General features: G+C 39.2%; 3 protein-coding genes across 4 annotated transcripts; 1 reads left to right on the forward strand and 2 right to left on the reverse strand.

The window, feature by feature from the left end:
* Positions 1-132: 132 nt before the first annotated feature.
* desi2 (desumoylating isopeptidase 2) lies at positions 133-8,559 on the reverse strand. Its single transcript, XM_086092521.1, has 5 exons — positions 8,024-8,559; positions 3,822-3,894; positions 3,648-3,741; positions 3,114-3,255; positions 133-1,398 (listed from the first exon to the last, which is right to left on the reverse strand). The coding sequence occupies exons 1-5, from the start codon at positions 8,060-8,062 to the stop codon at positions 1,144-1,146; spliced, it is 603 nt and encodes a 200-aa protein (XP_085948647.1). The 5' UTR covers positions 8,063-8,559; the 3' UTR covers positions 133-1,143.
* A 140-nt stretch (positions 8,560-8,699) lies between these two features.
* mtrf1l (mitochondrial translational release factor 1-like) lies at positions 8,700-14,866 on the reverse strand. Of its 2 annotated transcripts, XM_086092520.1 has the most exons (9): positions 14,083-14,866; positions 13,950-14,023; positions 12,933-13,037; positions 12,648-12,726; positions 12,411-12,574; positions 10,441-10,558; positions 10,218-10,354; positions 9,800-9,875; positions 8,700-9,725 (listed from the first exon to the last, which is right to left on the reverse strand). In XM_086092520.1, the coding sequence occupies exons 1-9, from the start codon at positions 14,492-14,494 to the stop codon at positions 9,673-9,675; spliced, it is 1,218 nt and encodes a 405-aa protein (XP_085948646.1). In that variant the 5' UTR covers positions 14,495-14,866; the 3' UTR covers positions 8,700-9,672. The 2 variants fall into 2 exon arrangements, with proteins under 2 accessions (XP_085948646.1, XP_085948645.1); XM_086092519.1 differs by having other exon boundaries at positions 8,700-9,875.
* Positions 14,867-15,966: 1,100 nt separating this feature from the next.
* fbxo5 (F-box protein 5) lies at positions 15,967-21,043 on the forward strand. Its single transcript, XM_086093273.1, has 6 exons — positions 15,967-16,168; positions 16,810-17,361; positions 17,693-17,863; positions 17,949-18,039; positions 18,448-18,663; positions 20,364-21,043. The coding sequence occupies exons 2-6, from the start codon at positions 16,811-16,813 to the stop codon at positions 20,625-20,627; spliced, it is 1,293 nt and encodes a 430-aa protein (XP_085949399.1). The 5' UTR covers positions 15,967-16,168; position 16,810; the 3' UTR covers positions 20,628-21,043.
* The last annotated feature ends 454 nt before the right edge of the window (positions 21,044-21,497 follow it).

A 21,497-nucleotide genomic window follows, 5' to 3' on the forward strand; every position in this document is an offset into this window, starting at 1 on the left:
TACTATAAATGTTTTTCCACTACTAGTGCCACCTTTGGCCTATTACTAAAACTCTTAAGAATAAAATCAAGGATATTTCTAAAATGACTTTCTATAGCCAACTTACTTCAGGTACAAGAAAACAGAACTCCCTTTTGTCAACAAAAGTTGTATTGTCTTTCATTTTCATATAAAACAGCCGCCATACGTTCCTGGCAGCGTAGGCGCTAAAAAGCAACAAACCCGATTTTTGTGTGTTTCCTTAAAAATAATGACCAAAATCGTTTCATGGTCCTGAGTATATCTTAAGAAAACAGAAATACAAAAGAAACCTTTGTAGTAAGGGAAAAGGCTGCCAAGTCTCGGACAATTAGAATCAGACAGACACTAGTAAAAAACCTCAGGAGACGCCATTGGGCTCTGTGTAAAAAAATAAAATAAATCACAAATGTTGGGTTGCTCTTCCTGGCAAGCCAGCTCGAAGGCACCACGGCAGGTTGTTGCTACTAAGAAACAAGTCATTCTCCTTCGGCCTTGACATGACAATAAAACGGAACAAGAAGGTTAAAAGTCATTACAAAAGAAAAATCAACAAGGTCCACTTGGGTACGTTTGGCTCAGATTACCTGCAACAGGCAGAAGCACCATTCAACCTACTCCTAGAGTCCTTATGCTGCTGGTGAGCGTTAAAACCAGAAATAGACCATTTCATGTTTGTAAACGATAGGCGGCGGGTTACTTAAGTAAGTTTGGCAGAAGAGAGCAACCATGACAGAAACTTGCGTTTGGGGTCACACCACCAGATATAAACATTTCCTAAAAATAAAAATGAATCCAGCAGAACCGGTGCGTGAGTGAGGATAAATCAAGGTGTCACAAACAGTTGAGACAAACGTGATTGCCGTGGATGCCTGGCCACATCAAAACATCATCAAAAACTTCACATCAGTCTCAGTGCAGATGAGAAAACTAGTGGGAAGCAAACATATTTCCCCGGTAAGTTTTGTCACGTTCTGCCGCGTTTGTCCAAAAATCCCACAGCGCACTACATTTCGGACAAAATGGCCACCATCGAGTAAACATTACTAGCGGTGGCAAAGGTTTCTGCCACCCGGAAGTACGTGGGACATCTTGATGAAATGTCTTATGGTCGGGCCCAGTTTTCTACCGCCGTGGCTGGTGGCGGGTGGAGGCTAAAGATGAGGACGAGGATGGCGCCACGGCCGCCAGTGAAGCGGAGGCGACGGCGTCTTCGGCCTCTTCCAGCTCACTGCCGGCGTGTAGCTCCTGGCTGACGCTGGACTGCAGAGCGGCCGGCGTCAGCCACTCTTTGGGCAGACAGCTCTGAAGGAAGGGCACGCACGAGCTGAAGTAGGCCAGGCGGTTCACCCAGCGCGGGATCTCGCGACCACACAGGATCTGAACAAAAACAAGAACGAAAATGTGCAGGTGAGTGCAGAGGAACAACAAAATGATAGTGTTTAATTTGCGACATGTTTTTTTTAATTATTATTATTATGATAGCATTCTTCAGTATTGGGCTTAATAAAAACTAGGGGTGTCAGGGTATTACATTTTTTTACTCTTAATTAATCGCATGATTTCAATAGTCAACTCACAATCACAAATTTTATATCTGTTCTACATGTATAATCAAATGTACAATAAAAACATTTTTCTAACTTTTAATGCTTGTTAACAAAAAAGTTAAAATAAAATGTTAAACTAATAGAAATGTGGCTCCATCTCTTAGTCATTGCTACAGTAATTTCATAATAATTCAAAACATTTAGTTAAAATTAAAAAGATGTACTGTACTGTAAAAATTGAGTGTGATATTGATTTGTGTTTAGGTATTTTTTTCTGCTACTAGATGGCATAATTGCAGTTGTGAGCCGTTGGTAACAGCTCCAGTAATTTTTCTTTTCATATTAAGACCTATCTAATCTTTAACATGATGTAACTTGTGAAATTCTGCACATTTTTAAAATTGTAAAATACAACTTGACCCCAGTCTCCACAAATATATGCATTAATATTAAATGTATTCTAAATTTTGACGTGGACCTAACATCTGCGTTGCAACTGGAATTCCCCCAGTACAAGCTTTCCAGGTCTGGGGCGGTCATTAATCGTGCGTTAAAAAAAAATTGTGGCGTTAAAGGAACTTTGAATTAACTCAAAATTAACGCACTAATTCAACACACCCCTAATAAAAACTTTTAAAAAACAGAATGAGAATGATTAAACATTATAATGTATAAGTGTGTACATGATAATTAAGTGGGCATTGAGCTTCTCTTTCTGGTCATTGCACCTTGGCCACCAGGGGGCGGAATAATACCTACATGTGATTTCTGTACATGTGACTTTAGTGTTGTTTTTTGGCCTTTGCCTTTTTACGTTAACACATTGAATTCCAAATACTGAAACTGTCAAAGAATTGACTTTTTTTTTCTTTTTTTTCTCAGTGCATCTAAAGACAACGCGACAGGTCCATTCAGATCACCTTACATCACGCTGCTGTCAAAGAATATTGGGGAAAAGGCCAACGATTGCTTCACTTCTACATTGCGACAACAGAAGCGTCCAATCGTGTACGTACGTGTGTGTGTGGGGGTGTGTGCGTGCGTGTGTGTGTGTGTGTGTGTGTGTGTATGCCAGCTGGCTGTGCATGCCTGGGCTTGTATCGTTACATTTTAATCCCCATCTCAGTGTTGGGACTAACTGTAAAACTCCCTTGCTCATTAGTCAGAGCAGGATAAGCCGATTTAGACCTCACACACACATGCGCGCACTCACACAGTAGGTACTCCAGTGGCTGTATTGGAGAAGTGAGGCAATCATTTGCTTTTTTCCCCCAAATATTCTTTAAAAGCAACACAATATCAATATACATGGATGTTCTGCCGTTTTACCTTTAGGGGAGAAAAAAACAGAAATTTGACAACAATGGTATGGACATTACACTTCGGAGTTCTACTATATTTCCATTGGATTGAAATCTAAAATCTAAAATCTAAAAACTAAGAATTATGTTCAACCTCCACCAAACAAGTGGCACTTTTGTTTTCCTGTAGTGTTACTAATGACATGGAATGCAAAGAAAGTGTGAACACGTGCAGCTAGCGTACCTCTGACAATGCCGAGGAGAAGTGGTTACAGTTCTTGTGCATGAGGTGGTAAGCGTTGCCTTTGTACTCCTTGCCCATTTCCTCCATGATGCGCTCCACGTCGTCCTCGGTGAAGTCGGTACTGCCCAGGACGATGGCTTCTCTGCACATGCACACACGTTATCATCATACACGTTCAAAACAATCCTTGGACAGTAGAACATCTCAGGGTGAACCAAAGTACAATTTCTCCCATTGGAAAAAGCAAAACAAAGGCATTACTAATCCTTTAGCGCAAGTTTAACTAAGAGTTCATTAGGCATGCTGGTTTTAAAACTTAGACATTTTGTATGATTTCAACAGCAAATTTTCTCCAAAAAGTGTCAGCCCCACACTGTATTTATTTGATTACTTTTGCTCAGAAGGCAGCAAAGATGCAGATCTGTCTGTCAAACACCACAGGGAACATCAATTAGAGCAGAAGTAATGAGACACGCATGCACGCACACACAATGTAGGCTGATAATGAGAACGGAGAAAGACGTTTAAACTTACTTGAATTTAAAGGTGTCGCCCAGCTCGGTGGCGTCACCTGGCGTGATCTCAAAGATCCCTGAGAAGGGGTATGGGTGTCCCCCATAGGCAAACTCTATTAGAACACACACGTGCACACACACACATTTAGAAAGGCTTTCAGTGGCGAGGCATGGCGTCATCAGATGAGCTCACCTCGGCCATAGATCTCGATCCCTGAGTGGAAGACGCCAATGCCGAGTGTGCTGGTAAATTCGTTGATCCAATACTGAGGAAGCGCGCGCACACACACGCACACACACGCACACAATCCTTCTGTTATGTTGCAGTAAAAAAATAAAAAAATAAAAAAATAAAAGTCAAGTAATAAAAGTTTTTTTTCCCAGTATGTATTCAGTGGTGTACAATTAGGTTTTTATAATATTAACACTCTTATCTTCTTAAATTACTACAAAAATCACAATTTAAAAATAAAGTAAATAACTGTAACTAATTAATGATTGTACTTCATGCAGTGAATGGTGATCATATTTTTCAATGTTGGCCCAATAACTGCTACATTTATTTCTGTTAAAGTGTGAATGTTTGGTGGTGGTCGGAGGGGCCCCAGGCGCAAACTGGCAACCACACTTCCATCATCCTGCCCCAGGGCAGCTGTGGCTACTAAAAAGTAGTTTACTGCCACCATAGTGTGAATGTGTGAGTGCATGAATAATGTATAATAATAATTCAATTGGAAAGCGTCTTTGAGTGTTTAGAAAAGCGCTATAAAAACCAATGCATTATTATTATTATTATCTATACACTATAGCATCTATTGTTAATATCTTTACAGAAGCAGAAATACACATTCACCTTTGACTTCACAAGTCTTTTAATCTCAAACACAGATGAAAAGTACAATCAGTGTGTGCACCTGAACAACAAAAACATTATCTCACAGATGGTGCCAAAGGAATACTTTTATTGCTATAGCACAAAAATAGTGAATAGACTAGATTGTGAACAAATAAGGTTATAATAATAATAATGTTAACGCGAGTTAATTGATTCTCAAAGAACAAAATATAAACAAAAGTAATTCTGCAAATATGTTTCATAGCTGCATCCCACAATTAAATTGTGTCTTGAGAATATTCACATGATTCCAGCTGCAGTCATATGAAAATGCTTTGAATGAAAATGTTAAAAAGCACAATGTGACGTCTTGTCTATGCGATTCAAACATAATGGGAAAATTACTTTGATGTCAAAGTGCATAAACACTGCTAATATGCTTATGTCACGCTTTAAGTGTGAATCATTTTAATATGTAGCCATCTGTAGGAAGCACATTTGTAGCCCTGGCGACACAATGCGCACAAAAGAAATGCTGCTTGTACCTCCTCGCACTTGTGATGACATAAGAATCTTATCTCGGATCTTGTTAAAACCTGCTGCCTGTGTGGCACAATGTGTGTGCGCATGAGAGAATGTGTGTGTCTCTCTTTTTTTTTTTTAAACCCTCTTTTACACAGAAATCTTGCAAAAAGTACAACATCTGAGTACTATAAGAATTGTTTTTTTTTAAACAGCAGGACGGAAAATGTAGAAACGTCATTTTACATTAAAAAGTAAATATTTGGAATTTAAATTTACACACATACTCATAAATCAAGCATCCAATGTATTTATGTTTTTTTTTTTTACATTTCGGTTTCATGTTTTGTGACACTTTTGCAATATAAAATATGTTCCCTGGCTCAATAAAGGATGAGAGACGCTGCACTAAAGCACTCACAGAGCCAAACAGGAAATGCACTTAGCCGAGACGGGAGCAGGCCGCCGGCGGCAGCGGCGCTAGCGGGGGATGTACGCGCTTTACGGTGGGCTTCTCTCTTGGTGTGATGATCCTGAAAGTCACGTGACACTATTGATTCTCCAATGGAAAGATGAATGAGCCATTTTGAGGAGATATTTCTCCTGGAAGCATCGCTTATCTAAAGTGCATTCCTGAGACTAAATATTGTATAAAATTTCATATCATTAAATTGTAAACAACAGCAATGTAAATAAAGGGACACAAAGTGTGAATAAATGGTTTGTTGTCCCTAATGCCATAAACCTCATTCACAAATCCTGCACTAGTAGTAGTAGTAGCAGTAGCAGCTGCGGACCTTTACACATAACACAGACCAAGAGGAAGTGAAAGGAGGGGCGAGGGTGGCATCTGGAGTCTTTTTTTGTTGTTTTGTGCAAACTTGATAGTGTCTTCTTTTTAAGAAAAAGGAAGCCTACTCACTGGGGCTACAGTCATTCAACATTGAATTATTATTATGCTAAATAAATATTAATGATATTTGCAGTTGTTTGCTGCCATCTGAAGATCCCATTTAAATTTAATTAAAAGACACTGGAAGTTTTTTTTCCCCACACTGCCTTGATATTCACATTGGTTAGATACCATTACAAATATGTTTTTTACTTTGTGAAGTGTGCCAAAATTACAAGTGAGATTCTGATACAAAATGGAGTTGAACTTGTATTTGTTTTGGTGTATTCAATGGTCTTTTGTCGCTGCGTCTTTCGATCATCATCTTAACGATTGGTTTTCGATCCCGTCAATCAATCTGCCGTAGCAACTTGTGCGTGCTTGTTCCTAGCTGCACATGCGCATTTTGAGCGTTTGTAGTATGTAGCCGCTGAGCTTCGGATTCAGCCATTCATCATTGTAGCATGTAGCTCCACCAATCTCACCGCATACTTTAAAAATGGCTGAGAGCCCCAAGAGGACATCCGTCTATGAAGTGAGGCTGGCTGCAGATGATGAAGATGAAGATGAGCTTGCATGTTCACGACGGGATTTACTTGAATTTTTTTTTGTTAAGTTTCTAGTTAAACAAACGCCTTGTAAAATGTACTTACATTTTCTGAGTGCATCAACCTTTACTATGTTTTTTCAAGTAAATATGACTTCTTTTTTTTGAGCGTAGCCATTTCCCCCGGACAAGCGTGACAACAATCTTGTTAACAGATGAAATAGCAGACACAAGGGCAGCGTGACATTCTGAAGCATCTCGACAAAGACCCACCACCTGCTGCGGAAGTATGATGACAATGCGGTGACTCTGCCAGTGAAGACGCTTATGCCATGAGGAAACAATCGTGGTTTACTAAAATTTTGAGGTCCCTGTGTGTCAAAAGCACCATTAACACATTTTCACAATTTTTGCTTCTTCCTCGGGATCCGGACTAACCCTTATAAAATGGATACTGTAATAGCCATAATTCCCACAGAGCAAGCAGAATATTGTGCCTGTATTATTGTTCTATGCTCTGTTTGCATGTGTTGTTACTATGTGTGTTTGACGTTTGAAGGTTTACAATTAGCAAAACATCCATGGTAATTTCTGCTAGCCTGTCTGTAGGGATTTACAAAATATGTTAGCATTAAGAGCCGAAGATGGAATTCTAAGGTTTGGTTCAACAGCATTAAAGAACGAAAGAAAATGAAACTAGTACTAGAGGTGAAAGAAGTGTATGCAATTTAGCTGAGCAGGGTGTCCTAATATATGACAAATTGAATTAAGACGTATGGCCATTTAAAGCTTTTTCTAACTGAGTTTCATCCTGGCACAGCCGAAGAGGCTCAGTTACTCGCGAGGACTAGTACTAAGAGAGTCACATTGTGGAATTAACCCTTAAATACCGATTAGGTCAAATTGGACCCATTTGACAGCAATGAAAATACTGTAACGTCATTGTTTCACCCTGAAACATGATGACTTTCCCTAAAGTTAAGCAAAATACACAAAATGAAACTATCTTTAAAAGTCATTTTCATGCATAGTTGCTACAAAATTACTGTAGCAGTGTGTGTTAAATTAAGGAGAATGGAGTGGTAATTGTGAAAATATTGAAACTGTACATGCCAAAACTGTCATTATTTACTATGTGACAATGTTCAAGAGGGTGACTGAAACAGTTTCGAGTCAACGTTTCCACTACATTTCCACATGTTCCAGCAGAAACATTTAGTTGTTGGGCTTTAAATTGTCATCATGGGGAATCTCAAAAGAGTAAAATATTCCAAATCTATACTGCATTATCATGTCCACGGGGGAGTTTGAAACAGTACCGAGAGCTTTTTGTGTTCCACCACAATCTGCACATGTTTCTGCCGAACAATATATTTGTTGATCTTTGAAGGGTGATGCGTGACTCTTGAACAAGTAAAACAGGATAAGAATGGTTGTACTAGCTAATTTACTGATAGATTTGTTTTCACCTCAAAAGGCGTAGTGTAAAACATAAAAAAAATAATACACGTAAGGGCCCCTCATGAAATTATTATTGTTACTGTAACACATTCAGAAAATATCTGTAGTTCATAATTTTACGCATATTAGTTTACTTACCATATCGTAGACATTTAGGATTATCGGCTCGTTTGCCATCACACTATGTAGTGTTGTCCTCTAGCAACCCGGTGGTGGTGCTTCTTCGGCGGAGTCCTCGTCCTCCTCCTCCGCTCGCCCCCGATTCCTTCCTCCTTCCTCCCAGCGCGAGAGGCTCCAACAATAACCGTTAACCCCCACTCGTCAAACTTGAACACTTTCACCACAGACGATCGGAAGAGGGAAACGCTTCATCGGCTGCGTGGCGTCCACCATCTGACAGCCAGGCTTTTGTCAATTCCGGAGCTCGTCAAACAACAAGAAAGCAGCTCCGATAACGTAAATTCGCTGACAAAAGGGTTAACTTTAAACGTCCTCTTGCTCGGGGGAAAAGGAGTTTAACGACATATAAAATGATTCGTAAAATGACGTAATGTCGCACCGAAGCGAAAGCTCTTCCAGCTAGCAAAAGGGGGGACGGAGAACGAAACAGGAAGGAAGGAGTCCGTGGGAAGGGAAAAATTGGACCGTGAGTGAGAGTGGGCGAGAAGGCGAACTCACGATCGAGCGATGTGCCCCGCACTCGATTAGTCGTCTTTGGAATGTTGCGGGGAATTCTGGGTAATATAGTTGATTAGCTAAAGCAGCTCTAAAGGCAACTATGCGGCATGCCACAACAAAAACGTCGACGAACGCGTTATGAAATGAAAGGATAGTTATTTTTATTTGCGTTTACATTTATTTTATCTACTTATTTGGATTAGTAGCTGTTTGTTGCCCAAAGTGGACACATGAAGTACAAAACGTCAAAAATTGTGCTCTTTGCACAAATCCACTACTCCCTGAAATCAATACCACTCCTTCATTTCCTGTCTTTCATTAGACAAACTGATTAATCCACGTGCCTGACCTCAGTAACCTGACGACGATTAAGCAGTTTGTCTAATCATGAAAAGACAGGAAATGAAGGTGTTGTTTTTTTGTTTTTCTCGTTTAACTTCAAATGTACAGAACATATTGGCAAAGTACATTGTTAAGCATTGTATGGAGGAGTGGTATTAAGTTCAGGAAGTAGTGGGTTTGTGCAAAGAGCCCATTCTGACCACACAACACAAGGAAAATGTATTGTTTTCAGCATAAAAAATATGTTAAAATGGAGATACCGAATATGCTTTTATTAGATAGCAATATAATACAGTATAACATAATTGGAGTTGGCTTGACTATATTTGTTACTTGTCTTTCCATTGTCATTTTAATTATTTTTCAGCTATTTAATCTTTAAAAAATGTATGTAATGATAAGGCTATCCTTAAACTGGCATTATTTCCAGAGCATAATGGTAAAGGCCCTTTTTGGCATGCACCAAAGTTAGATACTGATATATACTGATAGCCTAAAATAAGCTTTAGTAGCTAGTAAGACCTTCTTTTTCCAGAAAGTTCCATAATAAAATGTAGTTGGGAATGGTCAATATGCTGCAGCTTACCAATGTGGCTGACTTTCGTGGCTTGATAACAGTAAATTTACACAGTCGAACTCCAAAGTCCCATTAAAATTGCTCACAGATGAGTGTTGGAGCACAGTATAAATACACACAGCCTTAAAAGTGAAGTTGAAGCACTGATTTCATAAACAGACATTTGTTCCAGATTCATGATCATCCTTCCTTAAAGCCGTTTTGCTCGAGCAGTTCGATGAGCTCCTCCTGGTTGGAGAATTCCTGCAGGGAGGAGTTCATCTCATCCAGCAGATCCTCTCCCAGCAGAAACATTTTGACATCATGCAGCGTCATACCGATCCGGTGGTCCGTGATGCGATCTTGGGCAAAGTTGTATGTGCGGATTTTCTCGGACCTGCCTTTGGTGCCAATCTGTAAGAAATGCGTGGAGAATATGAGTGCATCTGAATACTATAGAAAAGTTAATTGCTCCTCTCCAGACTCCAGCTATCCGGATTCATTAAGAACATAAGGAAACACCTTTGAGAAAGTAAATTATTAATATATTCCTATATTCATTTTTAAAGAATTTGGATTGTTTCTCATTTAACATTACATAGTGAATTTGGGGTTTTCATTAGCTGCCAGCTACAATCACCAAAATAATACAACGTTTGCGTTCTTCAAGTTAACTGCGGAAATCCAAATTAGTCCAGCTTTAGTTTGTTTTACAGCCCAGAGACAGTCATACTTCAAGCATTGTATAGTATGTACCTGCACTTTGCGCTGGTTGTAGCGCTTACTGGTCTCCTCCTCCAGCTTCATTTTATACAGTTTCGCCCGCAGAAGTTTCATGGCCTTCTCCTTGTTCTTGATCTGAGACCGCTCCTGCTGGCACTCTGCCACAACACCTTGGAAACACACAAAGAAGCACTACAGTTGGGATGGATAATTCATATCTTGTCAAGGGCCAAAGCTGCAGGGTGCGTTATTGTACCAGTGGGCAGGTGTACAATTCTGACAGCGCTGTCCGTGGTGTTGACGTGTTGACCCCCGGCGCCGCTTGCTCGCTTCGTTTCGATTCTCAGGTCCTTTGGGTTTATCATGAAGGAGATCTGAAGAAGAACACAACAAAATAACCAGATTGATGACATACAAATGAAGCCGTGAATGATAACAAACTCATTGGTCGAGGTCACTTATTCAACATTAAAGTATGTAAAGAGTCAGCATTCTTCCACGGTTTTTGTACATGTTCCAAGCCCTACCAGTGGAGGTCACCCCAACCCAATTTACATCACGGGTCAGGGCTATATCTAGGTTTATCTGGGAAGGCTTCAATTAGCCAAAGATAAAGGAGGGTTGGCTTTGCCAAGCCTTAAACATTACTATTATGCAGCACAAATCAAATATGTATATGACTGGTGTAATCCAAATTGTTGTGGGAGGTGGAAAGAAATGGATGATTCTAACTTAAGATACTGGATGACGAGTTCTTGAAGAAAATGGAATTGTACAGAGCTTTCAATCTCTCTTACAGAAATTCTATCTTCAGAAACAAGATTTTTCCGTAACCTTCAGATAAGAGATTATTATAGAAAAGAAATACAGGGGATTCCCTCTGAGGATGAGAGCGGGGTGATACTAATTATGACTAAAGCATATAAAAGTTATAACTTAAGAATTATCTCATCATTGTATAATGGTTAATCAAACAACAACCTGCTCTCGGACTTGGAGGGAATTTTCCTGGAAGAATCCCGTGAGGTTTTTTGTTACCCCCAAATTGAAAAGCAAACAGTAAAAGACTCTTCAGAAATGCTGGCGTGAATGTGGGGAAGTTGATGTGGACCATTCACGCATTTTGGAAGTATACAAAAGTTAGTGGGTTCTGGAAGTTAGTAGGTGAAGGGATGAATAAGGTACGGTATTAGGATATACAGTTGAACTAGGCTCTGGTGTTATGTATCTTTTCAATTTCCAGGAAAATACATTACTGGAACAGGATGAGTATTTGGTAAGATAATGCTAATCCTCCTCTTCCTAACAAGGAATTGGGGGAGGATAATAATTATGTCAAAGGACCAGTGGATAGCTACAATTGAGGAAATCTTCCAAATGGAAAAACTAACAGACTGAGAATCCATCCATCCATCCATTTTCGTGATCGCTTATTCCTCACAAGGGTCGCAGGGTGCTGGAGCCTATCCCAGCTGCCTTCGGGCAGTAGGCGGGGTACTGCCTGAACTGGTTGCGAGCCAATCGCAGAGACTGAGAATCCAAGAACCACAATTCTATAAGAAGTGGAGGAAATGGACGACAAGAGAACAAATCTGATAGACTGATTGCCGATGCCCAGGACTTTTCTTTTCAATTTAATTTTAGTTTTCTGTCTTTTTTTCTCTCCTCATTTTTCGATTGCTATTGTTTGGTTATGGTTCACAAGTTAATGCTGTTGGTGTGTAACTGTTTGAAAATTAATAAAATTGCAAGTGGAAAAAAAAGGATGTAAAGCGTCTGACATTGGAATTTTATTTTGAAAATAATTTATTTTAAAAGGAGGGAGCCATAGTCTATAGGTCACATTAATGGTGGAAAAGCTTTTGAAGCGATTTATCTTAACAAAACAAAAAACAACAACAAAAACCTCACATCTGAGCAATGGTGTGAAGACATTTTATATTCACTATAGATACAAGTGAAATAAATAGAATTAAAGACATATTTATTTTAATTTAATGCCATAAAAGAAAACATCCTAAACAATAAAATCAATGAGTGCAGTCTAATTCAACTGTATATCCTAAGACTATTTTTTTTTTACACCCTGTAGTGTAATTAAATTACATTAATAATTTAAGTATTTAAAAAAAATACTTTATCAAACATGTTTTTGTGTATAACCTTAAATGTGTGTATGAAAATAAATACTATTAACTTCCTTTTTGACACACAACAGGCTTCTACCTCAGTGGGTTGCGGTAGCATGACCACAGTCATGGTGCTGGTGTGCATGCGGCCTTGCTTTTCCGTCTTGGGAACCCGCTGGACACGGTGAACGCCGCCTTCGAACTTCATCCTCTTATAGCTCTGATGGCCGTTGATGCTCGCCGAGGCGTGACGTAATCCACCTTGACACCGGTGACGTACACAATGATCAACTATTTTGTGAGCTTTCTTTCATTTGTGTGTCCCCTGACTCACCTATGTCACTATTCATGTGTTCCAAGACGTCAAAGGACCAGCCGTTGTGTAGCGCGAAGCCCTCATACATGTCAAATAACTTCGAATTGGGGGGGGGGGGAGAACATAGTTATACTATTATGAAACAATTATTTGCACATATAAATTAGGTGTTTTTTTATTTTTTTTGTCCAACCAAACTTCAAACTGTCTGTGTTGCCATGTCAATCTAATCTGCCCAGGGCATTCAGAATAATCCTGCATGGGAAATATGTATAAAATGTCAAATACATATGTATTATATACCTCAGCAGTAAATAGCATGGCCTCCTGTCCGCCAACTCCTGCTGTCACTTCCAGCACGACATTGCTCAGATCATCCTCCTCTTCCGTGATCAAAAGATCTAATATCTAAAATGGTGGGGGGGAAAGTGAGTTAAAACGCAACCAAACAGCACTCAGAAAGCATAAACAGTAGCCCCTCACTTAGCACAGGGGTTATTTTCCAGAACCCCTTATGATTGATGAAAATTTGCTAAGTACCAAGAATCTATCATTTATATACTGTATATTTTAAAGCTTTATAAACCTCCACACACCCTTATTAACCTTTCCCATACACTTACAAATAGTTTTGATTAGTGCTAGGATTATCAAATATTTTAGTACCAATTATTCAACAGATCATCCCATGATGATGACATGAGTAGTTGCATAATAAATGATTTTGGATGATAGCAATAAATAAAAAAATATGAATGTAAGCGCAGGTTGTTTTTTTGGTGTCGTCTATTTGGGGTCACAATCCTCATGTTCTACACAGTAAAGTATGAGATTTTGAATGTGTATGGCGTTAAAAGAGTCAGCAAATGACAATGCAGCCTTGGTTGGCTTGTAACTGGCAAACGCATTGGCCAATCTGCGTTTTGAGGGACAACTGTATTGCCTTTTGACATTAGATTTTGGTTTCCTTTACAACAACTATAAATTGTCACTTGCAGAATTTTTTTTTTTTTTTTAAATCACACCAGTAATAGATTTTTCAGGAATCCATCCAAGTAAAGCCTCAGTTACCAACTTACTAAGATAAGGACAAGACTTTATAGCATCATCTGTTGAAATATCCGAATCATTCCTAACCATCATGTGAAAAAACCCACGCGCTAATAAAGCGTAAACAGTGGAAATGAAATTGCAAATAAATAAATAATATTAAATAATAACAATAAATAAATAAAAATAACTCTAATAATAACTAACTAATACAAATTTATCAAAACCATTTTTTTTATTATTTAAAAAATAAAAAAAAGTAACTGCCACCTTCTGCCTCAGGTCATGGATGTTTTGCAAACAGGCTTCCCTCTCCTGCTCAGCCAGTTCTCGTAGATCTTCATCTGTGGGTACACCCATAATCAAACAATGGCTTCCTTACTTCCCAAAAAGTCGGTCTCACCGTTGAGAAGCACCTCCGATTCGATCATCTCTTTCTGTTTAACGTCCAATTCCCTGATGGTCTGAATGAGGGGAGCAAGAAGGGACACTTTGGTCCTCATGGCCCTCATCTCGTCAGCACTGCTCTGCTCTTGCTCATTGCTGTTGATTGCTCTCAAACAGTCCCTATATTCCGAGTCCACCTTTTTCAGGTAGTTCAGCAGGGACGTCTTGGAAAACAGTTCATCGAGGGATAATAACTTGGCGGCATTCAGCCGGCTGGCAGTGTGAAAAGTCCTTGTGGTTCGAACACAGTTATTGCGAAGCCTACCATCTTTAATTAAACTTGAATATTTTGTAAAACCACAAATGAGCAAGTTAAAGGTAGACTCATTCTTTTTAGATAAAAGGTGAATAACTCTTCTGAAAAACATGATTGAATGATTAGATTCTATATTCTATCTTAGAAACAGTCCGTACCATCAGTATTCTATTCATTCTTTGCAGAAGGTAGAATAACGTCAGGTCATTCAAATATGACCGGCAACCGGTTTACGAAGAAAGCTGCAAATTAATCTGAGAACGAAATAGAGAAGTCAATGGCGTGCTGTGACTGTCAAACTGAATGTACGACAAATTCTGAAGATAAACAAGCAATCTAGGAAATAAACGAACGTTGAAATTGCCTTAATAAATTAGCGGATATTATGATAGTTCATAACGATAATGCAAATTTCCGTCATACGAAACCAAAGGCTGACCAGCTTCGTTTTAAAATTCAAAACACCACCATGCTGAAGGGCGCAGCCATATTGAATACTAAGCGCATGCGCAATAGTGAACTGTTCTTTGATATTAAAAAAAAGAAGAATTCCACTCAAAAAACAAACAGAGAACCGGCAAAGTTTATGTATCACCAAGAACGAATAATATATATATATATATATATATATATATATATATATATATATATATATATATATATATATATATATACAAGAACACAGAATTCAGATATATATATATATATATATGTATAAATTCTGTGTTCTTGTCGCTCTCATAGTTCGGTTGCCCTCGCCATCAACAAATAGCCATTAGGAAGAAAAAAACAAATTTAACCCAAAAACCGTACCAATCCTATGAATTCTTATCAAATCCATATGTAAAGCACGACACAAAAAAATATGACTGAATAATTCGAAATAACAGTTTGCCAACCAAAACAGCATGTGACCGTTGGGGACGTCACGATGACCGAGGCAGTCTGGTTTCGTCCAAAGAGCCTCTTATCACAATCCTTTAAGGCTTGAAATAACCAATTGTTGCTAAAATACAACAGTGAGAGTAAGCTATACATTTAGATTTTAACTTTATACAGATGTATGATTATAAATGTTTAGTGTTTTTTAAATGTTATATTCCAGTTTGAATCCTCTACTATTATGATGTCTCCTGTCTCTTGTTTTTTTTTCTTGCGTGTTTTAGCAGAACTAGAGGCAAATCAGAGGCAAATCCTGAAACAGATAACTGCAGGTCACTATCATTCTCCGAGCGTGATGCTGCATTACCCTTTTCTCTGTTTATTTTTCGTTTTATGTTTTTTTTTTTATCCCCGTCTCTCCCTCCCCCCATATTCAATTTATTTGTTAGTCTTTGTTCTGAATGACATGACCTTTATATTTGTTAAATATTTAAATCAGTCATCATATCCAAAGTTTGCATTTAAAAAGGTAACTACAGGTCATACGCCGTGAAATTTCGCCTGCGGATGTAGCCCGCTTCTACAACCTAGCTCTGGATTGGCCCCCCGTTGAAATCGCTTCACCGCGCATGCGCGCATTTTCCTCTTCCTCAGCTATTTCCTCCCCCGCGCACTGCCCCTGCCGCTGATTGGCCGGAGCTTTAAAAGGTGACCTGCCCGCCTCTCTTTGAATGCTTTTGCGCCTTCTCGCCGCGGAATTTGAAACGGAGAGGCGATGAGAGGGTGAGTTTTATGAGCGCTTGGCGTCTTCTTTCTTTTTATTCCCCACAAAAAAACATAGCTGGTCACATAGCTGAACAACAAAGAAGACGGAAGCGATACAGAAACTGGAAGAAACATTCTGGTGAGTCTCTTAAATTCCTACTGTACTACCAACGAAGTGTCAAACGAATGCAACGGAAATGTAGAGTATCAATACGTTTGAGTGTATTCCACGCTAATGTATAACCAGTAATGCGAGTTTGTGGTGGGTTTTGCCAATGTAGAACGTATTTATTAAGGCGTTATGGGTTTTTTAACCACTTATCTGTGAGTAAAGAATGAGTCAGTCAGTCTAGCGCCGAAATGTCTGACCCCCGCCAATTTTATATCGCGTCCAATGGTCTCAATTCGGTCTAAACAGTAACGAAACTATGTCCGACCACTTTCAATGCCTGTTGTCACAATAGCATAGTATCAATGCTCTGTTGTTTGCCTAATAATCCACGTTTAGGGTAGCTAACGTTAGCTTGCATGCAACCAATGCTAGGGGTAAACTTCTTCCTCCGAGGCCTGCATACAGAAAAATGGAAGGATTTTTCAACTTTCGTTTACACCCTAAAAAATGCATAAAGATATGACATACTGTTTTTAATATCTTGTAGTTATTTTTTGGCTGTTAATGACGGCAAATAGTTGAGGCGTTTGGGGTGGCCCTGTATTCTACATAGCATTTTGTGTGGTGCTAAAACATACTGTTAAACCCTCTCTCTCTTGTTCCTGCAGTATGTGTGTGTGTGTGTTCGACTGTGAGGACGCCAACATGAAATGCCTAGAATACGACATAGCCAAGGCCAAGAAGAACATGGAGATGGGCTCTCCAGAGAAGCCTTTGGGCCTCCTTGGAAAAGATTCACCCATCAAAGACCCGCACTCTGTCAAACCCCCCACTGATAAGGTGTCCAAAGTGTTGTTCCCCCATAACAACTCCCTCGGCGCTGCCCATGACAAAGAGAACAAGACAGTTGAGGCACGAGAAGACAGCGGCTACTTGTCCTTGTACAACAGTCATACTGATGAAGGTGAAGACCACAGTTGGGGAAATCCCCTGGAAGTCCTACTGCCCCTGCCACCTACTACTGCGACACCAAAACAGTCTGGCTGCCCCGTAAGCCTGGGGGCCCCTTCCACGCCAATGGGCTACTGCAGGCGGAAACAATTCACATATTCCTTGTCTTCCACCCCACGTGAGCAGTACGACAACTCCAACCTGCCCATCATCAAGTTCCAGCAGGCAGTGTGTCAAGAGCTCGCCAAGGGTTACAGCTTGAATAAGAGGTAGGGCTTGAATTGATGGCAAATCATATGCGCATCAAAGGCTTCATTATATCATAAACAACTGGGACAGTTCATATCTCTGTCATGCCATGTCACTTAGAGTGTACATATACAGTTGAATAAATGAATGAATGTTGGCCTTCCTTGGCAGTAAGCAACAAGATGGTGCCAAGCGGTGATTGGTGCATTACTTTTATGGTAGGCATTAGACAAGGCTTTGACCTGAGTCCAAAAAATTGCAAATAGTGGAGGTTATGTTAAAAAAAAAAAAAATCACAAATGTATGAGGTCACTGTAATCCCAAATTTAATAGATTTTGTTGTCATGCCAGGTACGACTGGAGCGTCGTCTCAAAGGTGGCCAAGGATCATCAACTACACCTGGTGATAGGCCGCGGCATGGGCCTCCAGTTTGTGGATATGTTCTCATCTCTCCTGTCCAAGAATATGAGACACATCCTTGCCAACATACTCTCCCTGCTGGGAGACATGGACCTCATCAGGTAGATGCACATAGATGGTTCTGGTGGACACTAGGTGGCACATTTTTGCCGTGAGATAATCAACAGTTGGTTTGGCCACTTGCAGTTGCAAGAAGGTGAGCAGAACGTGGAGGAAGATCATACGTGAAGATAGGGCTGCTCAGAAAAGGTGCCGGCAGGCTAAAAAGATGTTTCAGGTAAGCTCACGCGCACGTAATTTTGTGTGTTAGTTGTACCAAGCACAGTTTTATCTAGCTAAATACGGTATAATTAAAAAGATAAATGGATTTTATCTCTCTCTATCTATCTATCTATATATCTATCTATATATATCTATCTCTATATCTATATCTATATTTATTTATTATAAAAGTTACTATTAGTTCAATTTTGTTAAAGTCTTGTTTTCCCATTCAAGTTAATGAACAACTTAATCTTGTTCAATATGTAATTGTTGTTTGTTTGTTTTTTCCCCTCCATACTTAACTCAAATACATAAGCTTGTTGTAATGTATAGAATTCACATTTATGAACAAAATAATTGCTGTAAAACACCTACCTGTTTGCATAACTACTATCTGCTTTTCTCTCTTATTCCATTTTAGGAGTCATTAAGCTCTGTGAAGCTAAAAAGTTCCAGTCTTACAAGAAACATGGTTGCCTCCCGGGTGGTGCTATCCTGCATACAGAAAGTGGCATCTCCACATCCTCCATCAGCATTATCATCCTCTTTGAGTGGCGGCGTTAACAGACGGAATGCCTCCGCACAGAAAAACAGCCAATCTAACTCTCAGTGTTCTCGCTTCAACGAGTTCATTCAGGTCAGTCTCTTACAGTGGATTTGAAATAAGATAATCAAAATGTGTCTGAAGTATTGACTTGAAGGTTTACTGTAATTATTTAAGGGGGGGATATTCAGACTAAGTTACCTAATAGCAACATTTTGAGCCCCCAACTTGCCTAAAATGGTTGTAATTTTTAACTTGTAAAAATTATGCCTTTTTGTAAAACTGCTTGAATTTAAGCTTAAAATTTGCACTTCTAAAATCTGTACTATACAGTACAATATTTAGACAGTCACTACTACTAGTGACTATTTATTTTTATTCGCTCAGAAATATTTGGACTAAGTCACATAATATATTAGCCTGGTTTACATGGAGCCTTGTCTTCCAATTAGAATTAATCCGAACGGCCAAATGAAAATGCTCCATATAAACACCTCAATCGTAACGAAAAGGCTCAATCTGAATGGAATTCCATTCGGAATCAGAGGGGTGGTATATTCCTTTCATCAATCCTAACGAGCCTCATGTATACACTTCAATCGGAATGGCAAGTCTGCGTGCGGCAACAAAGCTAGGCAAGTTAATAAGTAAATAAAATGAATAAAAATAAAAAAATACAGCAGGCACTATAAAACATTGAAACAATGATGAATCTCATGCCGAGTCAAACGCCAAAAACACAGATGTGTTTTATGAGTGGATAGAGAGGGAGGTTGCCTAATATTTAATGGAAGGTCATTCCAAAATCCATGGGGAGAGATTTGTCTAAAATCTCCCTAACTTTCTCGAGAGGAAAATAATGTGCCGTTAAGCACAATTTAAATTTAAGTATAAAAAAAGTTGATTATGTAGAACTAGAAATTAAGTTGGTTGATCATTATTAAGTGGGAATAGATTTTTAATGTCTGCTGTATTCATAATTGTGCTATCACCAAGCAAAACGTATTGTATTTTTATCCAAATACAAGATTATTCAATAGAATTTTCCATAGGATATTTGAATACCAAAATATTTGATAGCTGCGTTGCTAGAGGGGGCTGCAACCTGCAGTGCTATACTGTACTATACATAATATAAATGGATAAGATGACCTGACACTTGGGGAGGACTGGCCATCGGAAATTTTAGAAGTTTCCCAAATGCCCAGTCCATCCACGGCAACGAATCGAATGGTAATGGCTTGATGTTGGTCGAACTACAAATCGGCGTGTTGGTCTCACGGCTGCCGCGGGGCTTATCTGATTAAAGGAGGGGGCATAAAAACGGCAGATCGGAATGGATTACGTCACATTGTAAACAAGTGACCAGAGAGCTTCATTCTGAATGATTTCAATCGGAATGACTAAAAAGTTTCCATGTAAACCCAGCTACTGACACCCATGCAGCCCAAAAGGTTTGTAATTGCCTAAAGACGTCACAAGATAGCAGCAAAGCTTCTTTTTTTTTATGCATGATGAAATGTTTTCCCCCTCATTTCACCAATAAATTACAAAAACAAATACTGAAGCCATAATTAACAATAATGGTTACATAGTAATGATTGTGTTTTGCAATTGAACAGTATACATATCTTTTTTTTGTATTCTATTACACAATACATTGCTATAACTGTCCTGTGGATCTTGACAAAATGTAAAAAATATGGATTTCAGGCAACATGGAAGTGAATTTCTATAAGTTCTGATTAAAACTGAAAGTATTTTAATTTTTATTTTTCCACTCCTCTCCTTAGGCTGCCAGCACCCTGAAGCAGGACGAGTCCCTGCGACCATGCAAGCACTGCGGCTCGCCTGCCATGTACTCACCCGGAGCCCAGCGAGCCACGTGTATGCGGCCCTCCTGCCACTTTGACTTCTGCACGCGCTGCCTGGAGGCCTTCCACGGCGCCACGCCGTGTCGCGTGGTACAATGCCGCTCCCGGTACCCCACCTCGGGCAGCACCTACTCCGTCCTACCAGGTAGTGCGCAGAGCAAGAAAAATATCAGGAGGTTGTGACGTAGGGGGATTGCCTTTCGTCTGCTGTAGCCAAAGTGAACGGATTTCAAAGGGGTTGTTGGTGTGGGTTTCTTAATGTGTTCGTGTTTTAAAATGATGCTTTACAAGCACACCTTCACTGTTGGCGCGACTGAACTGAAGCACTTGAAAAGCATTCTAGACAATCAGCCAGTTAGTATTGTTATTCAAGCTCACGTTGTTGTTGAGCACAAAACATGTTGACCAAAACAACGACGAAAGAAAATATTGACACTTTAAAGTTGTATGTTTTAATCAAGTTTTTGTCGTAAATATTTACCAGTTTTATATATTGTCCAAGTTTGTTTTAAATAAATGTTTGTTCATTTCAAAATGTTGTACATATTTACTGTACTGTTTGTATTGACATTTTCTCATAAATGTTTTATAAAACTTCACGTTTGCCTCTTTGTGGATCATTGTGCTTAAAGTTTGGAAGTTTGTGTGAAACGTCAAGATGTTTCCGGCGGCCCCTAGCGTGTAAGTAGAATGAAGCATATTGGCGAAAGTCAAACTCCTGTACTGTAGTCATTGGGCTTCAACTACATTAAGATTTAGTACGTAAAGCTAAACTAGCAGATTTGAGTTTAGGTAAGTGTCAAATAATATTACATTTTAGAGCTTGAGTAAAAATCTTTGCTTCCATTTGGGTTGCGTCATAAAATGGCGGTGAGTAATATTTATTTTTTATTTTTAGACTGCAAAGAAATGATGTAATGAGCGAGGAAAAGTTTTTGCATTTTGAGCATTTTTTGTGGTGTTTAAATATGGTTTTAAGAACAATGGGCCATCTACTTCCAACTAAAAATAATTTCCTTTCCCGTTTGTAAAATTAAGTTGACGTGTTTTGGA

Source organism: Leptonotus elevatus, chromosome 13 (assembly GCF_054856555.1).
Source record: "Leptonotus elevatus isolate MCC_2025b chromosome 13, RoL_Lele_1.0, whole genome shotgun sequence".
Taxonomy (NCBI): Eukaryota; Metazoa; Chordata; class Actinopteri; order Syngnathiformes; family Syngnathidae; genus Leptonotus; species Leptonotus elevatus.

Excerpts from the sequence above, each read along its gene's own strand:
- desi2 (XM_086092521.1), bottom strand. The coding sequence starts at position 8,062 with ATGGCAAACGAGCCGATAATCCTAAATGTCTACGATATG. Across the intron at positions 3,256-3,647 it reads GGCGACACCTTTAAATTCAA|AGAAGCCATCGTCCTGGGCA; the intron begins GTAAGTTTAAAC and ends GTGCATGTGCAG. Across the intron at positions 1,399-3,113 it reads TCTCCTCGGCATTGTCAGAG|ATCCTGTGTGGTCGCGAGAT; the intron begins GTACGCTAGCTG and ends GTTTTTGTTCAG.
- mtrf1l (XM_086092519.1), bottom strand. The coding sequence starts at position 14,494 with ATGTTTTTCAGAAGAGTTATTCACCTTTTATCTAAAAAGAATGAGTCT. Across the intron at positions 13,038-13,949 it reads TCCATGACCTGAGGCAGAAG|ATATTAGATCTTTTGATCAC; the intron begins GTGGCAGTTACT and ends CCACCATTTTAG. Across the intron at positions 12,575-12,647 it reads ACACATGAATAGTGACATAG|GTGGATTACGTCACGCCTCG; the intron begins GTGAGTCAGGGG and ends ACCGGTGTCAAG.
- fbxo5 (XM_086093273.1), top strand. The coding sequence starts at position 16,811 with ATGTGTGTGTGTGTGTTCGACTGTGAGGACGCCAACATGAAATGCCTA. Across the intron at positions 17,864-17,948 it reads GGAGACATGGACCTCATCAG|TTGCAAGAAGGTGAGCAGAA; the intron begins GTAGATGCACAT and ends GGCCACTTGCAG. Across the intron at positions 18,040-18,447 it reads AGGCTAAAAAGATGTTTCAG|GAGTCATTAAGCTCTGTGAA; the intron begins GTAAGCTCACGC and ends ATTCCATTTTAG.